We start from the raw sequence: 23,997 nt of genomic DNA on the forward strand, positions 1-23,997 counted from the left end.
TATTATACTACTAATACTATAAATATCACTAATAACTAATTTTCCCTCTTTGATCGAAGTTGATGATTCTTTAATGAATTAGCCTTCATGTTATAAAAGTGTCTCAGTGCTTCTTGCTTAAACATGTAAGTGACTCAAACCAGTTTCATCATCTTTTTCTGCAAATCACCAACTCATTCCTTCCTGGAATCAAAAGCACAAATCTCCAGCACAGGGGACTCCAACCCTGCAGTGGTGGGAGGGTCAGGGTGGAGGTCAGTTGGGGGTCTGTCCGTCCCACCACAGCAGTTTTTTTTTTTTTTACCTTCTGAGTTCTGCAGACTGTTGGTGTAAATGCTGCGAAGGCTAGAGACGCGATTTAGTTTCCAAGCTTTACGTTTGGCTGCATCCCCCGACGGCAGGAAGAGAGAGAAAAGACGGCAGCGAGGAAGGAAACAGGAATAATGTGGGTATGAAGGAAGATCGAATGGGGACCCAAAGGAAGATTGAAGAAGGAATGAAGGAATAACAAAAGCAGGTCAAGCGGGTATGATAGAGGAATGAAGAAGAGATAACAGGCGATCGGAACGGGAACAAAGGAGACAAGGGACAAGAGAAGAGGAATGAATGAGGAATGAAACATGCAGGACCAAAGGAGAGGTGAGGCCAGATTTTAGGAATGAGACAACAAATATAAGACATAGACAGTAAAGGGGAAGAGGGAGAGAAAGAGAGAGACAGGTGTCAAAACCAGCAGTGCAGAGGATGCTATGGAGGGGGTGTGGCTCGGTGCTGAAGTGGGAGGAGCCAATAAGCACAATGAAGGGATGGAAGTCCGTGAAAGATCAACAAAGTACATCTTTAATCTACTACAAATAAAAAAAAATAGAACTTGGAAAAAATCTAAAGATGTCAATCAAAAAGTTTCTGCTCATATTTATCTGATAAAAAAACAACAACAACAAACTAAAAATATTCATGACACTTTAAACCCACTGAAAGTCAAACAAGAGCCTCAAAAAAACTGCTGTTGAGCTACAACTCAACACTTCCTGGAGATTTTCACATTAAAAGATAACCAAGAAAGTAAGAAAACTTATTTGCGGGCAATTTAGAGCGAAATATCAGTGTGTGATGTGTAAGGTTTGAACTTTTATTTCCTTTTTAGAATTGTGAGCTGCTGGTTGGATAGAATAAAACAAAAGTCAACTTAAACTTTGAAATTGCATTAGACAGTTTTCAGTATAATCTCTTATTTCATAGATATGATTAATTATTTTAATTAATCACCTTTAGCAGAATATAAAGGCAACATTCTTCAAAAAATATGGTACGAAACTGTGATAATGTGATTTTTTTAAGCATTAAATCAAACCTAAGTGCCAACAAATGATGGGACGATAAAAACGCTGAACTTTAACATGATTCTGTAGCTCCTTTGTAGCTCTGATTCTTCCACAGGTTTGAGCTCTGTGACCTTTGACCTCTGCAAACTCTGTAATATTCACTCCCCCCTGGGGCTACTGCGAGCATTTGCCACCAAAGCAACATTTGCAGAGGATGAAATACAGCCGCGGCTGACACTTTAAATGTTAGTCCGCTTTGTTTTCCTCGATCTGCCACAGGAGGCGAGGCGAGTGACGGAGGGAATGAATCAGGGTGGTGTTAAAAAGGTCACAGGTTGGAGCCCCGAGAGCGCGAGCAGAGATGCTGAAGCAGAGACCAGAGTCATGGATCTGAGATAAAAAACAAAAGCTAAAAAATGAGTCAAGAGGCAGAAGCAGCTTCATGATATAAGACACCACAAAGTGATGGGACTCAGTTAAAACTGTCACTACACTCACATCCATGTGCCACGACTCACGTTAACAGGTAGAACCTACATGAATATCCAGCCTGTTACTCCAGTATGAGCTTTTTTTCAAAGCAGGGGGACGTGAAGTGTTTTTCCTCTCAGTCTAACTCAGATATTATTTGCCTCTAAGTCGACTCATGGTTTAAACCATGTTGTGTAGCCTGCTGGATCATCTCCTCAGGGATCAGGGATCTAAGGAGGAACCAGCAGCAAGAGCTTCTCTGGAGCTCGCTGATCTCAAAAATCGTACATTAGTGGAAGTTTGTGAAAACTTGTTGCTTTCTTTTTCTTCATTTTCTCACTTTCTGATGTTATAATGTACACGGTATGAAGGTATGTTATGAATATAGTATAAGTATGTACAGGCTATAGCTGTAGTGAGTGTACAGGCTATGTCGATGTTTAATTTGATCTTTGAACGCTGTGAAGTTTATTTGAACAGTTTGTTACTCTTCATGTTGTACACTGGAGAAAGGGTTAAAACATCAGCAGGTCTATCCAGCACTGAAGATAGTCTTTGTATTTTGTGCGTCTCATTTAAAAAATCTTGTAAATGTTTCTCACCAACCTGTCTGAAAAAGCTTAAACATAAGTAAGTAAAGTAAAATTTATTTATATAGCGCTTTTCACAGATAAAAAAAAAAATCACAAAGTGCTTTACAACACAAGAACATGTTTGTGTAAACTATATAAACTTGTGTCAGAGGGAGAGAAACTAAAACAAAGTGACTGACAGGTAACTGCAGGACCACCTGGTCTTTCCTCCACAGAGGCCCTCTTTGTTTCCCTTCTGTTTGACCCTCTCTGACCCTAATTGACCTTTGACGGAGGGTGGAGCCCACCTTCCTGATTAAGCTGCGACTTTAAAGGAATTCAAGGCCTTGATGAAGCAGTCAGAGAGCGGCGTGCTGCAGGTGCACCGACCACCTGACAACAATGAGGTGAAGCTCTTCAGCTGAGACACCGTCACACACGAATGTGATCTGAGAGCGCGCACACACCTTAAACATCAGCTGTGAGCAGCTTTCCATGTGAGGAATCAAAGCCACCGTTTCTCAACTTAAACTTCAGGAATGTGGCCACAGATTCAGCTTCAAACTTTTGAAGATGAACGAAAGAGACTCAGGTCAACTTTCAAAGCTCAAATGGCAGCCCGGTGTCGAGGCTGCAGATCCACTCAAGCTCTCATTATGAGGATGGCCAACTGCCATGACCAGTTGGGGGTGAGGAGAAGAAGATTGGTCAAAGACATGGTGTGGAAGAGAGCCAGAGATTAATAATAACTAATAATTAAATGCTGAGAGGTGTATAAACACATATTGAGTGAAAAAGGTGACTGAAGATGAAATACTTCACACATCATAGGAATCCCCCAGAAGCCTAGACCTATCGCAGCATAATTAAGGGAGGATTCAGGGTCACCTGATCAAACCCTAACCATATGCTTTAGCAAAAAGGAAAATTTTAAGCCTAATTTAAAAGTAGAGATAGTGTGCGTCTCCTGAATCCAAACTGGAAGCTGGTTCCAAAGAAGAGGGGCCTGAAAACTGAAGGCTCTGCCTCCCATTCTTTTCCCATTCCCCCCACACTTTTAAATACTCTAGGAACAACAAGTAGGCCTGCAGTGTGAGAGTGAAGCACTCTATTGGGGTCACACAGTACTATGAAGTCATTAAGACAAGATGAGCCCTGATTATTCAAGACCTTGTGTGTGAGGAGCTTTATGTATGTAAGACATTCTTGCATTTTAACAAATTGCTGTCTGTTATCTGACTTCATGGCTAGAAGTTGGGTGTCATCTGCATAGCAGTGAAAATGTGTGCTATGCCTAAGGGAAGCATGTATAATGTAGAGGACTAATTCAAAGACCACCACAAGTAAAAATGAAGAGCTACATTTGAGCTAAAATTTTTAGAATAAAAGTTAAAACCAAAATAAGTAAAAAAAAATGCCTATAAACTTGACATACCAAGGATAGAACAAATGCTACACACTAAAAAAATGCCCTTAAAAATCAAGATAAGTGAAAATCAAAAGCCATTCATGGGTTTATCCCATCCTATCCCATGGGTTTAGTCCAAATGTAAGCGTGACAGAAGTCAGAATCAATGGATGAACCAGAATTACACCAAAGATGACACGCAAGAATACCTTTAAAAAACATCTTCATGAATCTGACAAGTCCCAGTCAATACACCAATAAAACCAAGACCTGGTCAAAACAGAAAACTGAAATGCATCAGAACGGTAGTAAAACATCCTCGTGAGCCATGAAGTCCAAATCCAGGTGAATACGGAGGAGCTGCAGGTCAGTGAGTCATTAAAAAGTCACGCACATTAGTCTGGCCAGAGGTCACAAAAAGCCCCATCTGAAACAAAAGATACTGGTGGGTAGAAGTATCACCATCACCACCAGGAACTTCCACTGGTGCAGCAAACTAAGGGTGAGAATCTCTGAGTGTGTGTGTTGGTGTGGTCCTACCTGGGGGAGCTCGGCCGCAGAGGGCGGTTCCCCCTCATGAATTACGCCAGGCCTCGCTCTGACATGAAGATACTTCACCCGCCCGCCCGGCGTGACAGGCGGTGAGCCGGCGGCTGGCCGAGCACGCTCAGTGCTTAATGGCTAAATTGGGAAGACTGTTACTAATCGCTTATTGAATAATGAAAGTGACACAGCTGATAAAAGATTTCAATACACTGGATTATTTATAATATTTCACTTAAGCCTCTCTGGCTGACTAATGTGGGGGTGAGATGAGGGAGTCGGGAAGCGTCTGATAACGAGTGGCGGTCAGAGGAAGTGATAATAAAACGCTCGCAGAGGGGGAAAAAAAGGAGGAGGAGGAGTAAAGCATAAGGAAAACAGAGTGAAGGAGGAATGAAACAGATGAGACAAAACAACGAGGAACAAGATTAGAGGAGAAGATGGAAATGAGGACAAGAACAAGGAGGGGAGACTGAAAACGAAAAAGGAAGCATTGAGGGTGGATGTGAGGAAATAAAGGAAAATAAAGAGATGGAAATGAGCAGAGATGAAGGCAGATGCAGCGTCAATCTGTCACTCAGACAGCCACTTGTCCTGTCAGCTGCTTGATACCTCACTGATGGAGGGACGAACATTACACATCTGCTGCTGCACCACATCTGTTCAACGAGCTACTGTGTGTGTGTGTGTGTGTGTGAGATAAAAGATCTCGATAATTATCACAAAAACATCAATAATGGTGATAAACTGAGGAGGAATTTAGGATGGAATCAGCCAATCAGGATACAGCAGCGGGCGGAGGTCATAGATGTGTGGTGCAGAAACAGAACAGAAAGAAACACACAGGTTGATGTTTAGCAGATTTTTCTAATGTATATATTTAAGTTTAATTTGTGGTTTTTATTTATGAATGAATCCATATTTTATCCTTTACGCCAGCCACTTTATTAATACTAAGAATTTTCTTCTGCTGTGTTTAGTGTGAAACACTTGATATGACGCCGCTAAACAAATTAATATTGGATCCAGTCTCTCAGCAGAAACGATCAGCAACAACCCATTAAACCACAATGTAAAAGGCTTACTTTAGAGTTTTCTTGCATTCAGTTTCCTTGATCAATAAAGAAGACGTATTATTGTTCTTCTTGTCATGAACATAATACTACAGTATATAATATTTATATTAAGCATGGCCCAAGTTTCAGATACTGACGTATACAAAGAAAGTCTGTGAGAAAAAGAAAGTGGGCTCGTTTCAGAGTAGAATCAAACTCCAAGGCTTAAAAATAAAGTACAAAAACCTGCAGTTCCTCTAATGCCCACTTGAGGCCGCCTCCAAAAGTGAATCAGTCTCACATTATAAGATGTCCACATGTTCACAGCAGAATTAAGCATGTTTACAGCCTGCTACAAAAATTGTTTGGGGTTCTATGGCTGCATTCCTCCTTCATAATAACTGGATGGTGAATTTTTAAAAGAATTTACCGGTTTTAATTGTATCAAGGCTTAAAGTTTGAAAGGGGCAATGCCACTTTGACTGACAGGTGTATAGCAACACATGCGGCTACAACTGCTGAACGGGACTCAAGCTAATTCACTTGTTCTACTGAGTATTATAAACAAAAGAAAAAACACCCCCCCCCCCCCCCCCCCCCAAAAAAAACCCCCCACAATAAATCAAAAATCTTTAAACATACCGTAATAACAAATTTCAACATCGAATCCAACCCAAGTCCAAACATTCAAAAGGAATTGCTCCTCTAACTGTCCAACAATGATCGCCAAATGGCGGATGTCTCCATGCACATAAATGACACCAACCTGTCACATAAGCATATATAGGGTTACCAACATTAGCCATAAGTTAGTAACCAGGTCTCTAATTGGCTTTTTGTAACTGTCTTTAAGATTTGTTCTGATCAACTTGAGCTTCATCAGGTTATCTGCAGCTGAATTATTACCAAACACAATGCTTTTCATGTTTACTGTCTGCAGTATTAATACGAAAGCAGGTTTTTCAGCTGTTGTTGGATTCACTAATATGGAGTTACTGCTGTGCATGTACACACTCATTGATCCACAGACTTTACAGAGAAGAGGAAGACCAAACAGGGTGAAGAGATGAAGGGCTGAGAGAATGACAGGATGGAGAGATCCTTTCCTCATTGAGGAGGTCGAAAATCTCAGACAATCACATGACTGCGTTTCCCAGCCTAGGTCCCAAATAACATCTACTAATGTCACTATGAACAAAGGTTCAGGGTTTTCTTATAGCATCAACACACAAACTTTACAAAGATAGTGGGATTTAAGATTTGAAAACTAGAAAATAAAGGTCAGGTCAGTTTTGAAGATGATGTTTTCATTTGTATTTTTTTAAAGAACTAGGCGGGGAAAGTGCGAGGCGAGGGGGAGGGGAGATGGCGTTACCTTCCGCAGTACCAGAGAGGCCGTCGGCTTTGAAGTTACTGGTGCTCTTCTTCCGCCGGTGCTTCTTGCGGTTGGCGTGCGGCGATGGCGGCGGCTCCATCTTTGGACTGGTGGTGCTGGAGATGCTGGGACTGGAGCAGACGGAGTCTCCCAGGCCTGTGTCTGCAAATTTAACCAAATAAAATCACAAATAGAACTCTACACTGTTGCCATACTGCTCACAAGTGATCAATGGGCTTCTCTCATTATAATACTGCAGGATCTTTACCCATCAGTAAAATAACTGTTCCTGTAGACTGATGCCAAATATAACTAAACAGAACTACTTGGGGGGGTTTTGCTTTCTAAAGACCAAAGAGCTTTTTGGTGGGTGGAGGATAGGTCGAGGCACCCATCTTTTTCTGCAGTGTCTTAAAAGGGGAAGTTTATGGTTGTGGAGAAAAACATTCAGAGATAATTTGAGATAGTTGTAAGTTTAATACACAAGTGGCCTTTCTTGTTTTATCTGCTGAGAACTTTGGACAGGTTTTAAGCTGGTTCTGGATTAAGTTTTTGACTGGTTTCATTTTGGTTTGACCTCAGCGTTTTTTAGGTTTTTTTTTAAACCTTTAACATCTTCGAGGGATTGTCACAGTTCTCTAAATTAGTCTCAGGGTCTTGGTTCCTTCATGTTACACCAGACTTACTTCTTACACTTGATAATGGGATTATTGGGACTTTCTTTTAAACTGGTTTAAAACTGCTTTCAAAATAAATTTTCATTGGGTTAATTTAGGTTTGGGTATGATTTTAAATTTGGTTTGGTACTGGTTTGGAAGAACTTACAAGTTTTCTGATTTAGTTTTTGAGTACCCTAAAAAAGCTTTTGAGGTTGCTATTTTTAATAACTTCTGGGTTAGTTGTGAGCCTAATTTTGGACTCTGGACCTGGTTTTGTAGTTGACTTACAGGTTATGGAGGAATTGCTTCATCAGTGGGATTAAACTGGAGTCTTTTGTCTCTTCTTGTAATTTCACACTGCTGATACTGCGATCAGGATTGTGTGAAGTCCAGGCCATCAGATACAGGACTCCCTGCTCTTCATTCTGACTCTGGCTTCAGCTCTTGATCCTGCTGCACAGTTACCTTTGATACTTCACTAATGACCTTAATATGCATGGTGGCAAAACTCTTTGGCACAGAACAGAAGCTGAGTAAATCTGAGCGCAAAACCTCACACCCCGACTGTTCTATTTTATAAGCAGAACAGTAAATGTATAAATACGTATATATAATATCCGGAATCACCACTGACGGGGTCCAAATGGATTAAAGTAAACTATACATAGCTTTGTGTATGTATGTGTAATGTGTATATATAGACACGTGTGTGTGTGTGTGTGTGTGTGTGTGTGTGTGTGTGTGTGTGTGTGTGTGTGTGTGTGTGTGTGAGATTTACATTGCTGTGCTTGAGAGCCACCATCTACCGGAACCAAATTCCCTGTATGTGTCTGCACATATACTTGGCCAATAAACACGATTCTGATTCTGATTCTGATACTGAATCCCGTTCCGGTCGACATGCAGGCTCAGACCTGTGGGCGAGCGAGGCTATCAGCACAGTGAGTGGAGTCTCTCTCTCTCTGCCCTCCACTCTTCACGCCAGCTGCTGACAGCTGTGACTAGCGGCGGAATAAAATAACATTCAGCTTCCATCAATATCACGGCGCGGCGGCCACACTGACACGGGCGCGGTGTGTATCTGTGTGTGCAGATGGAAACACGTGTGCACACCACACACACACACACACACACACACACACACGTACGTATCTTGTCGAGCGCTTGCTGGCCGCCGCATCCCCGAACGGCAGACAGCCCCAAGGACGGCCATAACTTATTTTACAATCGTTTAGTCTCAGCTCAAGTGGAAAATGTGACAACTTATCTCTGCTGACAAGATGCCATCCCCGAGCGCGCAATTAACCGCCGTGGATTAACGGCCCTCCCATCTGCAAGCCGCGCTCCATCCACGTCAAACCCCACCACCGCTGCCCCCACCCCCACAACCACCTCATCCTGCTGCACTCTCTCTCTCAGTCCAAACTCTGATTGTTTTTCTGTAGTGTATTTTCTCTCATCAACAGTTTAAACACCAGCTGCTCAGACCACACAAACCACCACAGAAGAAGAAGCAGCTGGTCCAAAGACTACAAACTTTTCTTTGTTTTATGCTCCAGAAGGTGGCGGCAAAGCACCTGTGTGCCTAATAAAACTCAAAGAAGAAGCAGAAACTGAATTTTTTTCATGAGTTTAATCTTAATTTGAGTATTTATTTATTGCAGAATTTTATTTATTTTTACATCTTTGCACTGTTTAACACAAATGTTTTAAGCAGTTTTGCTAGTTATTATTAACTCTGACAGTTGATCTATGGAGGGCAGACCCCACCTAATAAAATATAAATAAAGGAGTATTTCGGAAATGATTGAATCTGCAGTATTTCCTCCTATTTATTTAACATGCTCAGTTTATTTACTTCTGTTTTTAATTTCTTTTCTGTATTTTTAAGATGTTATATAACTACTTATTTTTTCATTAGCTTATTTAATATGTAAAATCTTTGTTTTTCTCATTTTTTTCTTCTCTACAATTATTTCCTACTATTTGGCCTCGACACTGCTTGAGAACTGAGTGATGAGTTAACACATGCAAGTCTTGACTACTCGTTTGTCCCAATTATTTTTTTAGATTTCAGATATTGCTGTAAGATCTGTAACATTTCTCAGATCTCTGACAAAAGGATTCATGACTTCATCACCATTTTTAAGGTTAATTAATATCTTACTCTTGCATAAAGTACCTTTTAAGGATCCACAGGGACCTTAAAGGAGTGCCCTTACACCTATAGAAACTGTGTGTTTGTGTTGCCCCTGGGAGCCCATTGAGAGCGTTTCACAGCTTTAAACGTTATTTGAGGAAGGCTGGAGGCCCCAAAGAAGGAGCTGCCACTCAAGCTTAACATCAGGCTCATACACAGCCTGACAGCTGTCAGTCTCAGCTTCCTGCTCTGTGTGTGTGTTTGGTTAATACTGGCACTTTAAGTCCTACACACCTATATACACACACAGACACACACACCAACATACACACACAGACAGTCCATTAGCTTGACAAACAGTTAAGGAAGTATTAGAGGTCTGGCAGCTGGATCAATGGGAGACAAATGATAGTCCCCCTCGCGTAGCTCCATGCTGGGGCCTTCAGTCCCATCTGTGTAGCTTCTCGTGTGACCTGCGCTTTAACTCAGAATCACATGACTCTGCGTGAGCGTGCCGGTCACTGACCTGTGCTGACTCCAGAGTTGGCGATGACGGTGGCCTCGGTCCACTGATCGGCGCTGGAGACGGAGTACGAGCGCTGGTGCATCCCCTCCGTGCCGCGGCTGTTGAAGGACACCAAGCTGACGCCGCTCGCCATCTGCGACACAGACGAGCTGCTAGTCACCGAGCCTGAAACACAAAGTGGAGACGTCAATGCGGCATATAAGGAAGACTCAGATACCTGTGAGATATAACTTCTGTGAGAAAAGCTGCGTTAGCTTCTCTTTAAGAAACCTCCTCCCTAACAGCTCTCTTTCCTCTGATTGGACAATGACAGGAAGCCTGCCGATAGCACCATACACTGAATATACAAAGATGGACATAGCTGTCCTTTGGTTTGTGGACTCCATCACTGGAGGAAGTGGAGTTTTTGGATTGAATTTGTCACGCTCCCCTCTACAGGCTGGGAGCAGTAACTACGGGCTCCATGTACAGTTAGCTCAGCATTCTGATCATTTTAACCAGCTGACTGAAGAAAACTGACACTTGAGCATGTTTCTTACGACCAGAGAATCACATTTAAAGCCTGTGCTGCTATTTAAGCTTCAAACGTCCCGAGCGTGGCACAGATCATCTGCAGACCTGCTCTTCCTTCCTTGGCGTGCACGCACACTCTCATTTACTTCACACAGAAACACGAGGGAGCCATAAAAGGCAGCCTCTCACGAGCCGGCTGCTTAAATCAAACCCTCGAGTCGGTGAGAGGCTGTGTGGTCCAGCAGCAGGGTGAGTCACCCCCACCCTCCTCCTCCTCATTCTCTCATTACAGCTCATTTCTTGGTGCTGGCTGAATGGAGCCAGGACTCTGATTGCATTAATATTCATGACAATAATTAGTACATGGAGTACAGCTCACTGAATATTCATGCTATTAGCTCGGGCCTCCTGCACGCGCGCATGTGTGTGTTTGTGTGTGAGAGAGAGATTTAAGCCTCATAAGCGCTGCTTTTATGTGTGTGTGTGTGTGTGTGTGTGTGTGTGACACGCAGGATTATGCTCCACCTTTTGTTTTACGACGTCTTCCTTCAGGTGATAAGACACGTTTGCTTCGAGGCTGAACTGCAGATTTTTCCCCTCCTCCTTTCAATCAATCTTTATTGACTCAGAACGAACAAAACAACGCTCGTGTTTATGATGTCAGAGCGAGAGCGGCGATTAGAAGCACAATTAGGAAACAAGTGTGTTGATGACGGGCTAATCGCTGCTGAGTGGAGGCGAGACTTCATGTTCACTCCTTTATGTTTTTATATTTCTGCTCATTTTTATTACATCATTTCAATAACGCTGATTCAGTTTTTCCGTTATTTAACACAACACTTTTACCTCCAAACACGTTGTTGGTTTCTACGTGTGAACGCTGACAGTTACACTTAAGCCTTTCAAAGACACTTTTAGAAAATAAATGCGAATTTCTTTTTCTTTATGTTAGTTTGTCTCAATAGAAATCTCAGTTTTAATCATTCTCCCAATAACAGTAGGACAAATGTGAAAACCTATTGTTGTTATGGTATCATTTTATAAGAAATAGAAGATTTGGATGTTTAAAATAAAATGAGACATCTAAAAGCATGAACATTGAGTTTAAACAGGTATCTTACTTAATTACAGTGATTAATAATAATTTCACAAATTAACCATTAAACCTGGATATCCGCATGAAAATTGACGTAAAGACTTGTTACTTTAAACTATAACAAATGGACTTCCTGATTGGATGTTTGATAGCAGGAGTGAATATTTTTGAAAACGTAAGTTGCAATAAACTAATTAAAAAACTTTTATTTTGAAAACCGAAAGCTTTAAATGCATCCTGGTAAATTCCTTACAAGTAATTATGGCTTTTGTTTTAAAAAATTAGATACGTTAGAGCATGCACTTCTAGATGATGAATTCTGATTATTGTAAACGTGTGTTCAGCAGTAAAAAAAAAAGTTGAATTTCAGGTAAATCATTGCCGTCCAATCACAGAGGAGGAGGGGTGTGACAAAGATTACCTCCCTTATACCTATGGTTTAAAGGTTTGAAGGACTGATACAGACGCTCTCAGGTGTCAGTTTGCAGGCCTCACCTGAAGTCTGTCCGAGCTGCAGGCTGCTCATGTCCTTCGTCAGGCCGTTGGTTTTGGGGCTCGGCATGGCGGCGCAGGTGGACACGGCGCGCGGTGGCCTCTTCCCCGGCACCTTCACGGTGGTCCTGAGCAGGTCGATCTCCTTCCCGTGGACGTTCTGCATGTAGTCCTGACAAACAGAAGGCAGCATTCAAACTTTATTGTGTTGAAGTCCCGTAATCTTTAAACCTACATGAATCTCAAACCCATTTTTATTCGTACGAGTATTCAGACATTTTACAACCGTTTAAACCAGAGAAAGCATTTTAAAAATGTAATTACATGCAATCATTGACCAAGCAGGCCCACTGACAGCAAACAAACACATGGGACAACACTTAGAGCACAAAACACAAAGCAAGTAAAATGAAGTGTGCGTGTAAGCGATCTCATCAACACGAGTGGGATTATTTGGGATAATAAACCTCCCAAATCCCTCAAACATACAATGAAAACAAAGCAACACTAATCCCTTAAAGCGGCACTGAAGTGGCCCAACACTCGGACTCTGATTGGCTCTGCCCGTTCGCCAATGTGCCTGAAACAAGAGCGACCACTGTCAGGGGCCTCAGCAGCCCCCCTAGCGAGGAGCCCCCCTCCGGTCCAGACCGGATGGATCAGACAAGAAGTGGTGTTTAATGACGAACGAGAGGCACTTGTTAAATCCACCCCCACCTCTCTGACGGTGGCAGAGAATCAGTGGTGACCCAAGAGAAGCACGGCACCTTGGGAGGTCGGCCTCCTCTTCAGGATCAAGGTGGTTATGAGAAACAAAGCTTGTGGATTAAAAAGAGAGTCTGATATATATATTTTTAAGACATAGAGAAGGGAAATTTTTTGGAAAATAAGTGTTGGTTTGGAGAAGAAGGCTATTACAAGTATATATTTTTTTCTATCTGAAGAAAAAATAATTATTTCACATTCTTAACCATTACAAAGAACTATCTAATGATGTTCCAGATGTTCCATAGCAGGACAATGAGTCAAGAACATCCAGCCAGTGAACCTCTACAAATTTAAAAATGTGTATAAAACCAAGCCCCAACTATAAAACAGGACAAAACAAGTCCAGATCAACCCAAAGTGATTCCCAATCCAAGCTAATAAATGAGTCTAAATGTAGGTCAAAAAAGCCACAAAAATGGTTTAAAGCAAACTTTATAAAACCAGTTTAAAATATGTCCAAACCAATCAAGGTCAAAACCAGACAAAAGCAAAGCAATAAAAGCCAAAACAAACTATTTAAAACTAAGACAAAACCAAAGGGAAACACCGAACCTAAAAACACTGTCTAAATAGTGTCCAAAAACATAACCCAAAATCAGTCCAACGTAACGACTGAAATCCAACCTCAGAGCAGATACCTGATCTAAGCAACATGAAGTTATTTTGATTTACCTGAAAAAAAGAAAAACTGAGCCACAACTTCCTGCATCGCCTCCTTTTCACTATTTATGAATGTCGAAAAATTGTAATAAGCCATAAGACGATAACCTGTTCCAGTGTATTCTGGCAAATACCAAACCCTCTTTCGCTTTCCACTTGGATTCCTCACCTAAACTCAACCAAAGCCTGACACCAACTAATAAAGTTTCTTATTTTTCCCCATTTTCGTCAATGTTGTGTTCATCTCTGACACACTACAGCTTTCATTAGAGCTGCGCTGCTCTATACAGTTGAAGTAATTACTGTTAAATGCAAACTGTTCGTGGCATTATTTCAGAAAGCATCCTCGGTTTGCTGTTATTGCACAGACTTGGATAATAATGCACACATTTATAACACACACACACTCTTTCAGTGTTTCCCGCCTCCCTCTGGCAGCTCGGCTGACAAAAGGCCAATTCAAAGCCAAGTGCTCTCGACGGTGTCTTAACAAGCCACTGGAGAGCCCTCGAGCCAGGGGCCCGCTGGGTAAACCCTCCACACACACACAAATGCGCACACACTCACACACACACCCCTCCGACAGATTGACCGAGGTAATTGAGTCTCCATTTGCATCTGAGAGCTTTCATCATCGGCCCGATCGTCCACACCACGCAGCGGCATCCAGGACGGATGTGTGTATCGACCAAACAAACCGACAGCAGGTGGTGACGAGTATGTGTGTGTGAGAGAGGACGAGAACATGTTGTCAGCTTATGAACGCGGAAGAAAGAAAGTGTATTTAAGAGTGTGTGTGTGTTTGCGTGCAGTCAGTATAAATGGACGCATTAACGGCAGCATCAGTGTGAAAAATGCAACATGAACTGAGAGCTGGATACTGCTGACGCCAAAGGAAACATGAATCCATAAAGAGCGAACTACTTCACAACACGATCGATGGGTAAACAGACGACAGCAGATAAAGGAGAAGAAGAAGAAGCTCTGCGATCAGACTGAAAATGTGGAGAAAGTGATGAAGGTGCAGAGATGACAGGTACAAAACCTAATTTAATAACAGTTACAAAGACAAGTACAAATTTGCTCCATAACTAGCCCGAACAGGTCCAAAACAAAGTCACAAACCAAGTCTAAAACCCAGACTAAACATGACCAAAATCAGGTCACAAACCAAGTCTAAAAAGTAGGCTGAACAGGTCTAAAACCAGGTCACAAACAAAATCTAAACATGTCCAAAACCAGATCAGAAAGAAGTGCAAAGGCTAGCCTAAACACGCCCACGTTGAAACCCAAGTATAAAAATCGGTGCTATACCAAGTACAAAGTCAAAAACAAAACCACCTTAAATAAGTTTAAAACTAAGCCTAGGACCTACCTGAACGAGCCCAAAACCAGGTCAGAAACCAGTGTCAAAAAACCTGAAGAGATCTATAATCCATGTTCAAACCTAAAGCCTAAACGAACTTAAACACATTACATAACAGGTTTTTATGGTTTGTGTTATAAATTACATCTGTTGATATGCAAACTGTAAATGTACATTGCTTTAAATGCAAAATTATCTCAATGGACAGAAAATTGTAGTTATTATCAAGTTATTATCTAAAGACTAAAAACTGAACTTGCATTTAAGATTCACTGAAGTTAGAACTTTATATTCTAATTCTAATCAATTATTACTTTTACTGCTGGATTTCATTTTGAACATTTGGATTTGGGATGTTTAAAAATGAATGTTTTAAGACCATCTTGGTTTCTATCTTGTGTTCACTCAGCGTTGGTTAGCTCTCTGCCTTAGTTTCAGGCTTATGAACACAAAAAAAGAAAAGAAAAACTGACTTCTAATCATTCTTTCTTGCACAAGAGTTTCTAAAAAATCTCTGCTCTTAAGTGCTCTTAACAACTCTCACTGCTCAGAGTCACATCGAGACAAGAGGCGATTAATTACTCTCGCCTTTTGTTGGCCTGATCTTCTTCTCTTTAGACTTTTCTTGGCAATTAGGTGGCATCTATTGCCATCCACTTAATTAGCGGCATTAATGTGATTTCTTTGCACATAGTCGGGCAATTAGTGGTGCTGATTGAGTTTCATTCGATTAGCCTCCGCAAACACGTTAATTGACGCCGGAGCTGCAGATGCAAAGCATTCAGGAAAACCTGGCTTTTGGTGCTGGAGGGGGTTTGTGTGTGTTGATGTGTTAAGTGATGAGTTTTAACACTAATTTACTGCATCAGCTGCTCTAATGGCTGATGGACGTGTGCAGTTTGGTGAAGTGTGGATATGTCTGAGCAAATCATTTGTGATTTAATGTTTCTGCAGATAAAACCAATAGTCAATTAGTCAAGAACAGCATAACAATAATCTGCAACTTCTAAAATGCGCTAATCATTGTTCATTTAGGTCATTTTTCAACCTAAAACAAATATTTTCAGGGTCTAAGATAGTTTTTTGTCTGTCGGTGGGTTAAAACAAGAAAATCCAGGCAACATGGAGGGGACCTTTCATGGTTTTCTGATCAGCTTTGCACAAAACAAGCCATCCGTTGTCAAACAAAACAATCTGAATCCTGAAGAGATCAAACATGATGTCCAAGCAACCCTGAATCAGTGAAATGAAGGCTAAAACCAGATCAAATAAGTCCAAAAAACCATCCAAAACACATAATTACTGAGCAGAGACCAACAAGAATGAAAAGAAAGCGAGCATACTCCTAAATTACAATGTTTCTAAATCAGATGTCTATAGAGTCCTTTACTCATTGTTTCCACAGTATTTTTCACTCCCATCTCTTGTAGTGACCCCAGCATTATCAAGTGGTCAATCAACTGTTTTCCAACCGCTCCATCCACCCCAACCTTATCCTGTCACCTCCAGTGCAGTTCATACATGTATTCCTTTATTGATTCAAAGCAAAAATATCACCCCTTCATAAGAGATCGCTAGCAGTGTGACTCTGAAGTGCTGTACTGTATGTTTGTAAGTTTTCCCCCAACAAACACAATAATGTTGACAAAACATTTTGCACCATCAAAAGCAACCGTGGGTGGTTTCATTCTATAATACTGGACTTAGTATTCTACGAAGGTTTGAACTTTGAGTGTTAAAATAAGAGAGAAAAGTGTGAAAATATTCGTGCGTGTCTGAGAAAAGTGTATAAAGTGTGTAGTGAGGAGTTTTGTAGCCTTAACACATGTATAATAATTGTAAAATAAACTTGGCTACTTCGCGGATTTCACCTTGCGCGGGCTATTTTTAGAACGTAACTCCCGCAATAAACGAGGGACCACTGTAAACAGTATTTTTAAAAAATAATCAATAAATTTAATTTATGTTTAGTTTAGAATTTGCGATTTTTAGCTTCTAAATATGTGAAATTGGCTTCTTTTCTTTGTTATTTAAAACAGTTTCAGAAAATTCTTCCAGTTTTCAACTGATGAACAGATTAATTAAGCCACTTTAAAACACAATCTTGAACTGAAGAATGCCCACATGGAAAATACGATCAATGTAATTAAAGAAAATTATGAATACATTTTCACAACAAGTAAGTAAGAAAACAAAGTAACCGTATTAACACTATTACACACTGAAATGCTTTTTGTGTTCATTTTTATGATCGAATTTGTGATTTTGTAAAGCATCTTTTTGCACAAAACAACTGTATGTCTACATTTTAACATAAAAGAAAAAGAAGTCAAAATAAAACAAATTGATATGCACTTGTGGCCAAAATTCTTTGAAAACAAAAAAAACAAAGACAAAAAAACGTTAATTACACAACAAAAATGTGGCGAAAACCTATCAGAAGCAATACATCTAATCTGACTTCAGACTGAGCAAGAGGACAGAGAGAAAACGAGCAGCAGAGAGAGTGAAAGACACAAAAAAGTGTGTGTGTGTGTGTGTGTGTGTGTGTGTGTGTGTGTGTGTGTGTGTGTGTGTGTGTGTGAGAGATAATAAAGCAGCGTCGGGGGCAGGATATTGTGCCAACAGGGCAGAGAGCTGGGGCAATTAGCAGAGACATTACAGATGATATTCACATCATCAGCGCCGACGTGGGCAAACAGATGACGAGTCCTAATTAATACACAAGCCATCAACACACACACACACACACACACACACACACACACACACACACACACACACACACACACACACACACACACACGGCAAGGGAGAGATGAAGAGCAGCAGATAGATGGAGGTCAGTGCAGGCTGGCAGAGCGCTGCAGTCTAATAAGCATTCACAGTGGCTGTATGTGTTTGTGCATTTGTGTATGTGTCTTACGTGTAGGCTCGGGTGGTAGGTGAGCAGACCGTTGTCACACAGCGTCACGTACTTCTTCTTCCACTCCTTGTTGAGGGATTTACCGCTCCTCTTCAGCAGCATGCCCTGCAGAAAACACACAGATAAACACACACTGTCAGCACACGCCTTTCAATGCAGCTGTGCACTTTGAACATAAACAGCATCATCATCTGCAAAAGAAATTTCTGAACTCCACTATGATAATCCGGAGCCTCTCCGATAAGTTCCCCGGTATGTAGATGGACTCCATCGTTGCTGTCTTGAACGGCAGCTCTGCAGCCTCGGTGAGCTCGACCAGCTCTGGTTAAAGTGGCCGTCAAGCGCCCAAGCACACCGACAGAGCAAAAGTAGAACAGCTGTGGCGCACCATTATGGTGAAGTGGGAGTACATACAGGGCAGATGCCACAATCCAAACAGGCAGTGTATGCTCGCTGTTGTCACCCAAAGTGAGGCCAAAATGGTCATGCAGTGAGCTCTGGTGTCATTTTGGTTGTGCACCTTTTTTGTAACCTGACTAAAAGGCAATCTGTTAATAAAATACTTTGACGACGTCGCTTCTTTTCTTCATTTCTTGACACTAAAAATTTATAATAGCTTTGTAGAGATATTATTGAAGGTAATGAATGTGTTAATGGAAAGGTTGGAACAGCTGAAGGTGAACGGTACAACCATTTTGAGAAATGAACAGATTACCAACTTATTTGATGGTTTCAATGTTAAATTTGGTGATGATACAGAAATTACTGGTTTGATCACAGGAGATTTGACTCTTTACATGGTAGTTTTCTTCAGTTAATGAAAAAAGAATCTTTGATTTCAAAGTGAGCAGGAAGACATCCCAATAGAAAGTTACTGACAGTGAAGTCTTGCTGGAAATGAATGGAAATATTTAGGGACTCATTTAGGAAAACCTAGCTTTTTCGTGCTGGGGGGGATTTGTGTGTATGCTTTAGATCAGACTGTGATCCAGTCTTTGGCAATATCAAACAAACAAAACTATAAGCACACTTTAGCCTCAAATGTCTCTGTGATTTCACATACAGAACCAAAAAGAGAGTAAAAAACACACAACTCCGTTCAAAAGTGGACAAAAAATATATGGAAATTATTGTCCACTTTTGAGTCCTAATTGTGCATTTTAAAGCCTCTCGATTCCTCGATCTTTGTGCGCGCTGGAGCTAAATGACGTCCAGAATCGGCTGAGTGAAGCTAATGAGCGAAACGAGAGAAACAACATTTAAAAGATCAGAGATGAGACGAGCTGGATGTGAATAGATGGAAGGAAATCAGCGCTCATTTAATTGTCTGACTATCTTTTTGTTCGCTCTCTCTCCTACGCACATCAGCTGCGGCTGACTGACCGTTTAGGCCAAGTGATCGCCCGCTCACCGCCCACACTTCATTAGGAGAGAGAGAGAGCAGGAAGGTCAAAGAGAAGGCGAGAGAGCGGGATCAAAATAGGAGAAAGAAGCAGAAAAAAAAGAGGAGGCAGAGGGAAGAGGGGGAGGAGGGAGGAGGGGGGATAAAACTGTCCGCTGATTAGCAATTACAGCCGCGCTGCCACGCGTGTCACTTCACTGGACCTCTACAACATTAACACTCCGACAGAGGGTATTAATAGAGTCCAGCCGTGAAGGGAGGAAGAGGGGGAGTTAGAGCAAGATGAGGAAGTGGGGAGTGAGACGGACAGGCCAGGCTGATGGACAGAAGCCTGCTCGCCGGCGCCCCGGCCGCTCAGCTTTCATTAAGGCGGTCAGTAGTGGTGGGATAGCGCGGTAGGCCCGGGGTGACCCTCGCCGCCAGTGATGGAGCATTCAGTGTAATTGGCGGTGACATAATGCCATGAAGAAACGTCTCAGAGTGACAGAGGCAGGGGAGGAAAGGACAAGATGGCGAGCTATGAAAGAAAGGAGACCAATTTTTACCCTGGAAGGTCTAAAATACATTTTCAAGAGTAATATATGAGACTGAAATTCATCTTGTAAGGATGACACCAGAGGCAAAGTAGAAAATAAAAGATTGAATAAACTAGAAATACCCCAGAAAGGCCTTTAGTTTTGTATTAATAAAATAATACACCTCTATTACAGACAGTGAAACACAGAGTAAGGTTGGGTAGGACACAGTTTTACATTTAGAGACTGTTTTAAAAAAAAGGATATAACCCATTGTTTTCAGAAGATCCAATCTAAATTCTCGATGCTGGTGTTTTGTCCACAGCCTTATTGGATTTTGGGGCCAGAAGTGAACAAGTTGATAAGTGATAAGTTTAATTTGATCGGCCAACTTCAGGAAACCTGCAAAGGGGTAGGTAGATTCTACAGTTTCCTGCACCAAACCTTGAGCTAACCTTCTAACCTTCTGTTAGTGCCATTAACAACACAAGCCTTTTTGTGTGACAACAACACAGCAAGCCAAATTAGCTACAGTTCCTCTAACGTCCATTTGAGTGAGTCAGCTTCAGACTCTAAGATGACCAACTTTACAGCAGAAATAAATATGTTTATGACATCTTGACATCCTACTTTTGCATCTTTTTGGCTACAAGATACCAAAATGACAATGGACATTAAGCTAAGATGCTCACTATGTCGATGTCTTATTAACAGTCTGTCTTCAGCTCAGGCATCAAGTGATACTCCAAAGCTGTTACTGCTAACAATGAGAATTAACCTACATTTGTCAGGATTATGTTTCATTTAAAATCATATTTAGAGCTCAAAAACACATAATAGAGACAGATAGAAGCATGTCTTGAGTGGAACATTCCTTTAAATTGTATAATTATATCACCATAAAACCCCCCCAAAAATATAGTGATATATAATTTAGGTCATATCAGAATAGATGTTCAAATGTCCTGCTGGTATTACAGACAGTGAACTCCCCACAGACACTCGACAGCAGTGATTCCACTAATTTCAGCTCATGTCACGAGGAAGTGAAACAGAGCAGTGTGTATGCGTGTGTGTAACAACAGGGCTTCCCCACGGTGCGCTAAACACGACTTGACGAGCTTCCTGCTGCTCTGAAGTGAAAGCTGCCGGCAGCCGTGCAGCTGTCAGGCCAGCTGATCATCCATTACTGCCTGTTAGTGAGCGAGCGCCAACATGTTTCCCGGCAGAGCCAGCCAGCCAGAGAGGACGTGTGTTTACATGACGACCATCATCCAATAAGACTTCAGGTCAGATAACGGTGGTGCGGGCTTTTCAATTATAATCCATCAGACGGATCATTTAACAGATAAATCTACAGTCTCAACACTCAAGAGGGATTTTTATTGTCAAGGGACGGGTGATTGAAATTAGAGTCACTCATGTAAACTCACCTTGACAAGTAAACACTGGCGATAATCATTTGAAGCAAACAATATTTTAAGATTGTTAAGAAAATATATTAAGATGCTGAAGGAAAGAAAAGAGGAATAAAGAACCTGTGACAGTAACCAACCAAGAAAAAAAGATAGTACTGACTAAACCTCTGAATTATTAGACACTTTAAGCCTTAAGAAGGCAGTCGGTGGAATTTGGAGTTGGTGGATGCAGCTATTTTCATACAGATGTTAGTTTTTATAAGTAGCTGTATGCTCAAAAAGCTCAGCTGTTTAGTTATTGTTTCTTCAGAACATCAAGCTTGTTGCAAAGGTTGGTGTCCTTTCCTTCAGCTCTAATTTAAAAAATAAAGGATACTATGCGCTGGATCTATTTTGTCTACACTTGTTGGAGATTTTCTGAGAGTTTGAGTCCAAAATGTGAATGTCTGGAAGCTTAAATAAGGTTTTCTTTAATGGTCTTTATATTTGATCCAGTTGAATTTTTCACTCTGAAATAAAAAGTTTTCTGTACATTAAATGGAAGGAAAACAATTTATTAAGCATATAATCTGCTCAGCTGTTTCTTATTTCATTGGCTCGAAAAGTCATGCCCTTCACCTGGATTAAGGATTCGACAGAGACCATTTGGGCCAACGCCTCTTTAACCATCTGAGACCTGATATGTTGTTGCTAAAGATAACATGATAAAGGTGAAAACCCCATAGCTTTATGAGTATCCCTGCTAACAAAAAAGGAAAGCAATAATAACTTCCACAGCGGATATGATCGTTCAAAATACCCCTGAAAAATATGGTTTAATATGGCAATTACATCTGTACAGACTGTGAAACCAAATGTGATTAAAAAAAAAGATACATGATACAAAATACATATATTGCGGAGCAATATTTAATTTTAAAGTGTAAAAGAGCAGGAACAGAAGGATCTAATCCCGCTTTTGAATTTCTGTCCATTTAAACAGACAGAAATTCCCTACAAAGCCCCAGTTTTAGCTTTTAAGGGTCAAAATTGTTTTCTGCCCTTCAGTCTGTTTTTATCCTTTCTGGCTTACAGTTAGATCACTACTACCTAGGGATGGGTACCGGTATCTGACATAAACGGTAGTAACCAGACCGAAAAGCAGTGCACATTTCGGTGCTTTATTTCGGTGCTTTTTTTTCCCTGAGCTGTGATACACTTTGAATTCTAGCCAATCATTTTATGTTTCCGAGGATAGTAGGCGGGTCCAGGTACGTACGTTCTTTTAGAGCAGAGCTACAGATTAAAAATGCCCAAGACTAAGCGGTCAAAAGTCTGGCTGTACTTCACAGCAAAATATGCAAACTCAGCAGCCTGCAACAAGTGCTTTAAGCTGATACTGTGATACTGTCAAAGGAGGTAACACCTCAAATCTGATGAAACACCTGGCGACGCATAGCGTTTTTTTTAAAAGCCGAAAAATGCGCCGTATTTGATAGCTTGCTGCGAGACCTCACACCGAGCGCATCTACTGCAGGTGGGTTGCCTGTTATCGGACCCGGAGTTAGCAACATCCCCCAAAAACCCGAAGAGGAGTCCTGGCCCCTAGCCCTGCCAGTGTAGCAGAAATGATGAGGATGATGATGGCAGCAGCAGCCGTTCTTCTCTGCGTGAGTAGCTTAATGTTGTATGTGTATAATTTACGTTGAGTAGGCTAACCACGTTATTACATTAATGCATGTAAGGTGAACTAGCAAACATCATCATAGCTACATGCGGCTGTCTTCTTGTTTGATGGCAGATACTCCCTTCACCCTGGCCAAAAAGGCTAAAATGACCAAAGAAAAAGAGGGAAACAGCTAAACATGAGAGGTTTTTGGACAAAGTTTGTGTTTTTTCCATTGTTTAAGCACTGCTTCCACCCAAGAGTGATACCATATATGCCCTATAGCTGCAGAAAAGGCTAACATTGTTATCTTTTTTAAAAAAAAACAGCTGAACATGAGAGGTTTTTGGACCAATTTTGTGTTCTCCATTCTTTCAGCACCGGTTTGAGCACCGTTTAAGCACCGGCACAGTTTCAAAAGTACCGGTTTGGCACCGGTATCGGATAAAACCTAAACGATACCCATCCCTACTACTAGCTGAAATAATCCTCTAGCTGTTCTGTATAATTAATTTTACGGATATTTTCACTAGGGCTGGGTATTGTCACTGATTTCTAGAATCGATTCGATTTCGATTCGATTCGATTCAATTTGAATCTGGGAAATTTTTCCTCAGACAGTCAGAATATTATAATTCAGATCACGCATCAGTACATTTCCATGTTTTTATATCTATAAAAAGAAAGCTGACACTTGCGAGACTTTATCAAGGGTGTAAGCATCACAGCAGCTGCCTTTGTGTCAAAGTAACTGAGGATAAAACACAAGAAAAACATGAAGGTGATTTTCCTGGCCTGGGATTTTATAAAAATATTCTGCAGTAGATCAAAAACGAAAGAAAACCATGGATCAACATATGAACATTATGCTGCTGAAGTGAAGCAGAGCAAAGTCACAGAGGTTGGATTAGAGACACGGCCAAGCGTTTTGCAATTTTGCATAATTTAAAGTTTAAATTTGCTCAGTAGCCTTTTGAACAGCAGATATGAAGCTCTCTGTTCGGAAGTAAGTAAAAGGAAAAAAAACAGCAGCCGACATCACTGTAAACAACGGTAGACTTGTGCGTGACAAGCAAGTGAATAATGCAGAAAAAAGATTTTTAGACAGGAAACTGAGAGAGA

General features: G+C 41.1%; 1 protein-coding gene across 7 annotated transcripts in view; it reads right to left on the reverse strand.

Moving 5' to 3' along the window:
- The window catches only part of agap1 (ArfGAP with GTPase domain, ankyrin repeat and PH domain 1), a 173,532-nt gene that overhangs the window by 32,696 nt on the left and 116,839 nt on the right, over window positions 1–23,997 (reverse strand). For 6 of the 7 annotated variants that reach the window (XM_040051519.1, XM_040051522.1, XM_040051521.1 and 3 more), the window contains 4 exons: window positions 17,896–18,000; window positions 12,179–12,347; window positions 10,075–10,239; window positions 6,750–6,911 (listed from right to left, as the gene is read on the reverse strand). In XM_040051519.1, coding sequence (XP_039907453.1) covers window positions 6,750–6,911; window positions 10,075–10,239; window positions 12,179–12,347; window positions 17,896–18,000 — 601 coding nt within the window. The remainder of the gene's footprint in view (window positions 1–6,749; window positions 6,912–10,074; window positions 10,240–12,178; window positions 12,348–17,895; window positions 18,001–23,997) is intronic. The other variant, XM_040051520.1, reaches the window with a different exon arrangement.

This window comes from Simochromis diagramma, unplaced genomic scaffold, assembly GCF_900408965.1.
Source record: "Simochromis diagramma unplaced genomic scaffold, fSimDia1.1 OVJJ01000107.1, whole genome shotgun sequence".
Lineage (NCBI taxonomy): Eukaryota > Metazoa > Chordata > Actinopteri > Cichliformes > Cichlidae > Simochromis > Simochromis diagramma.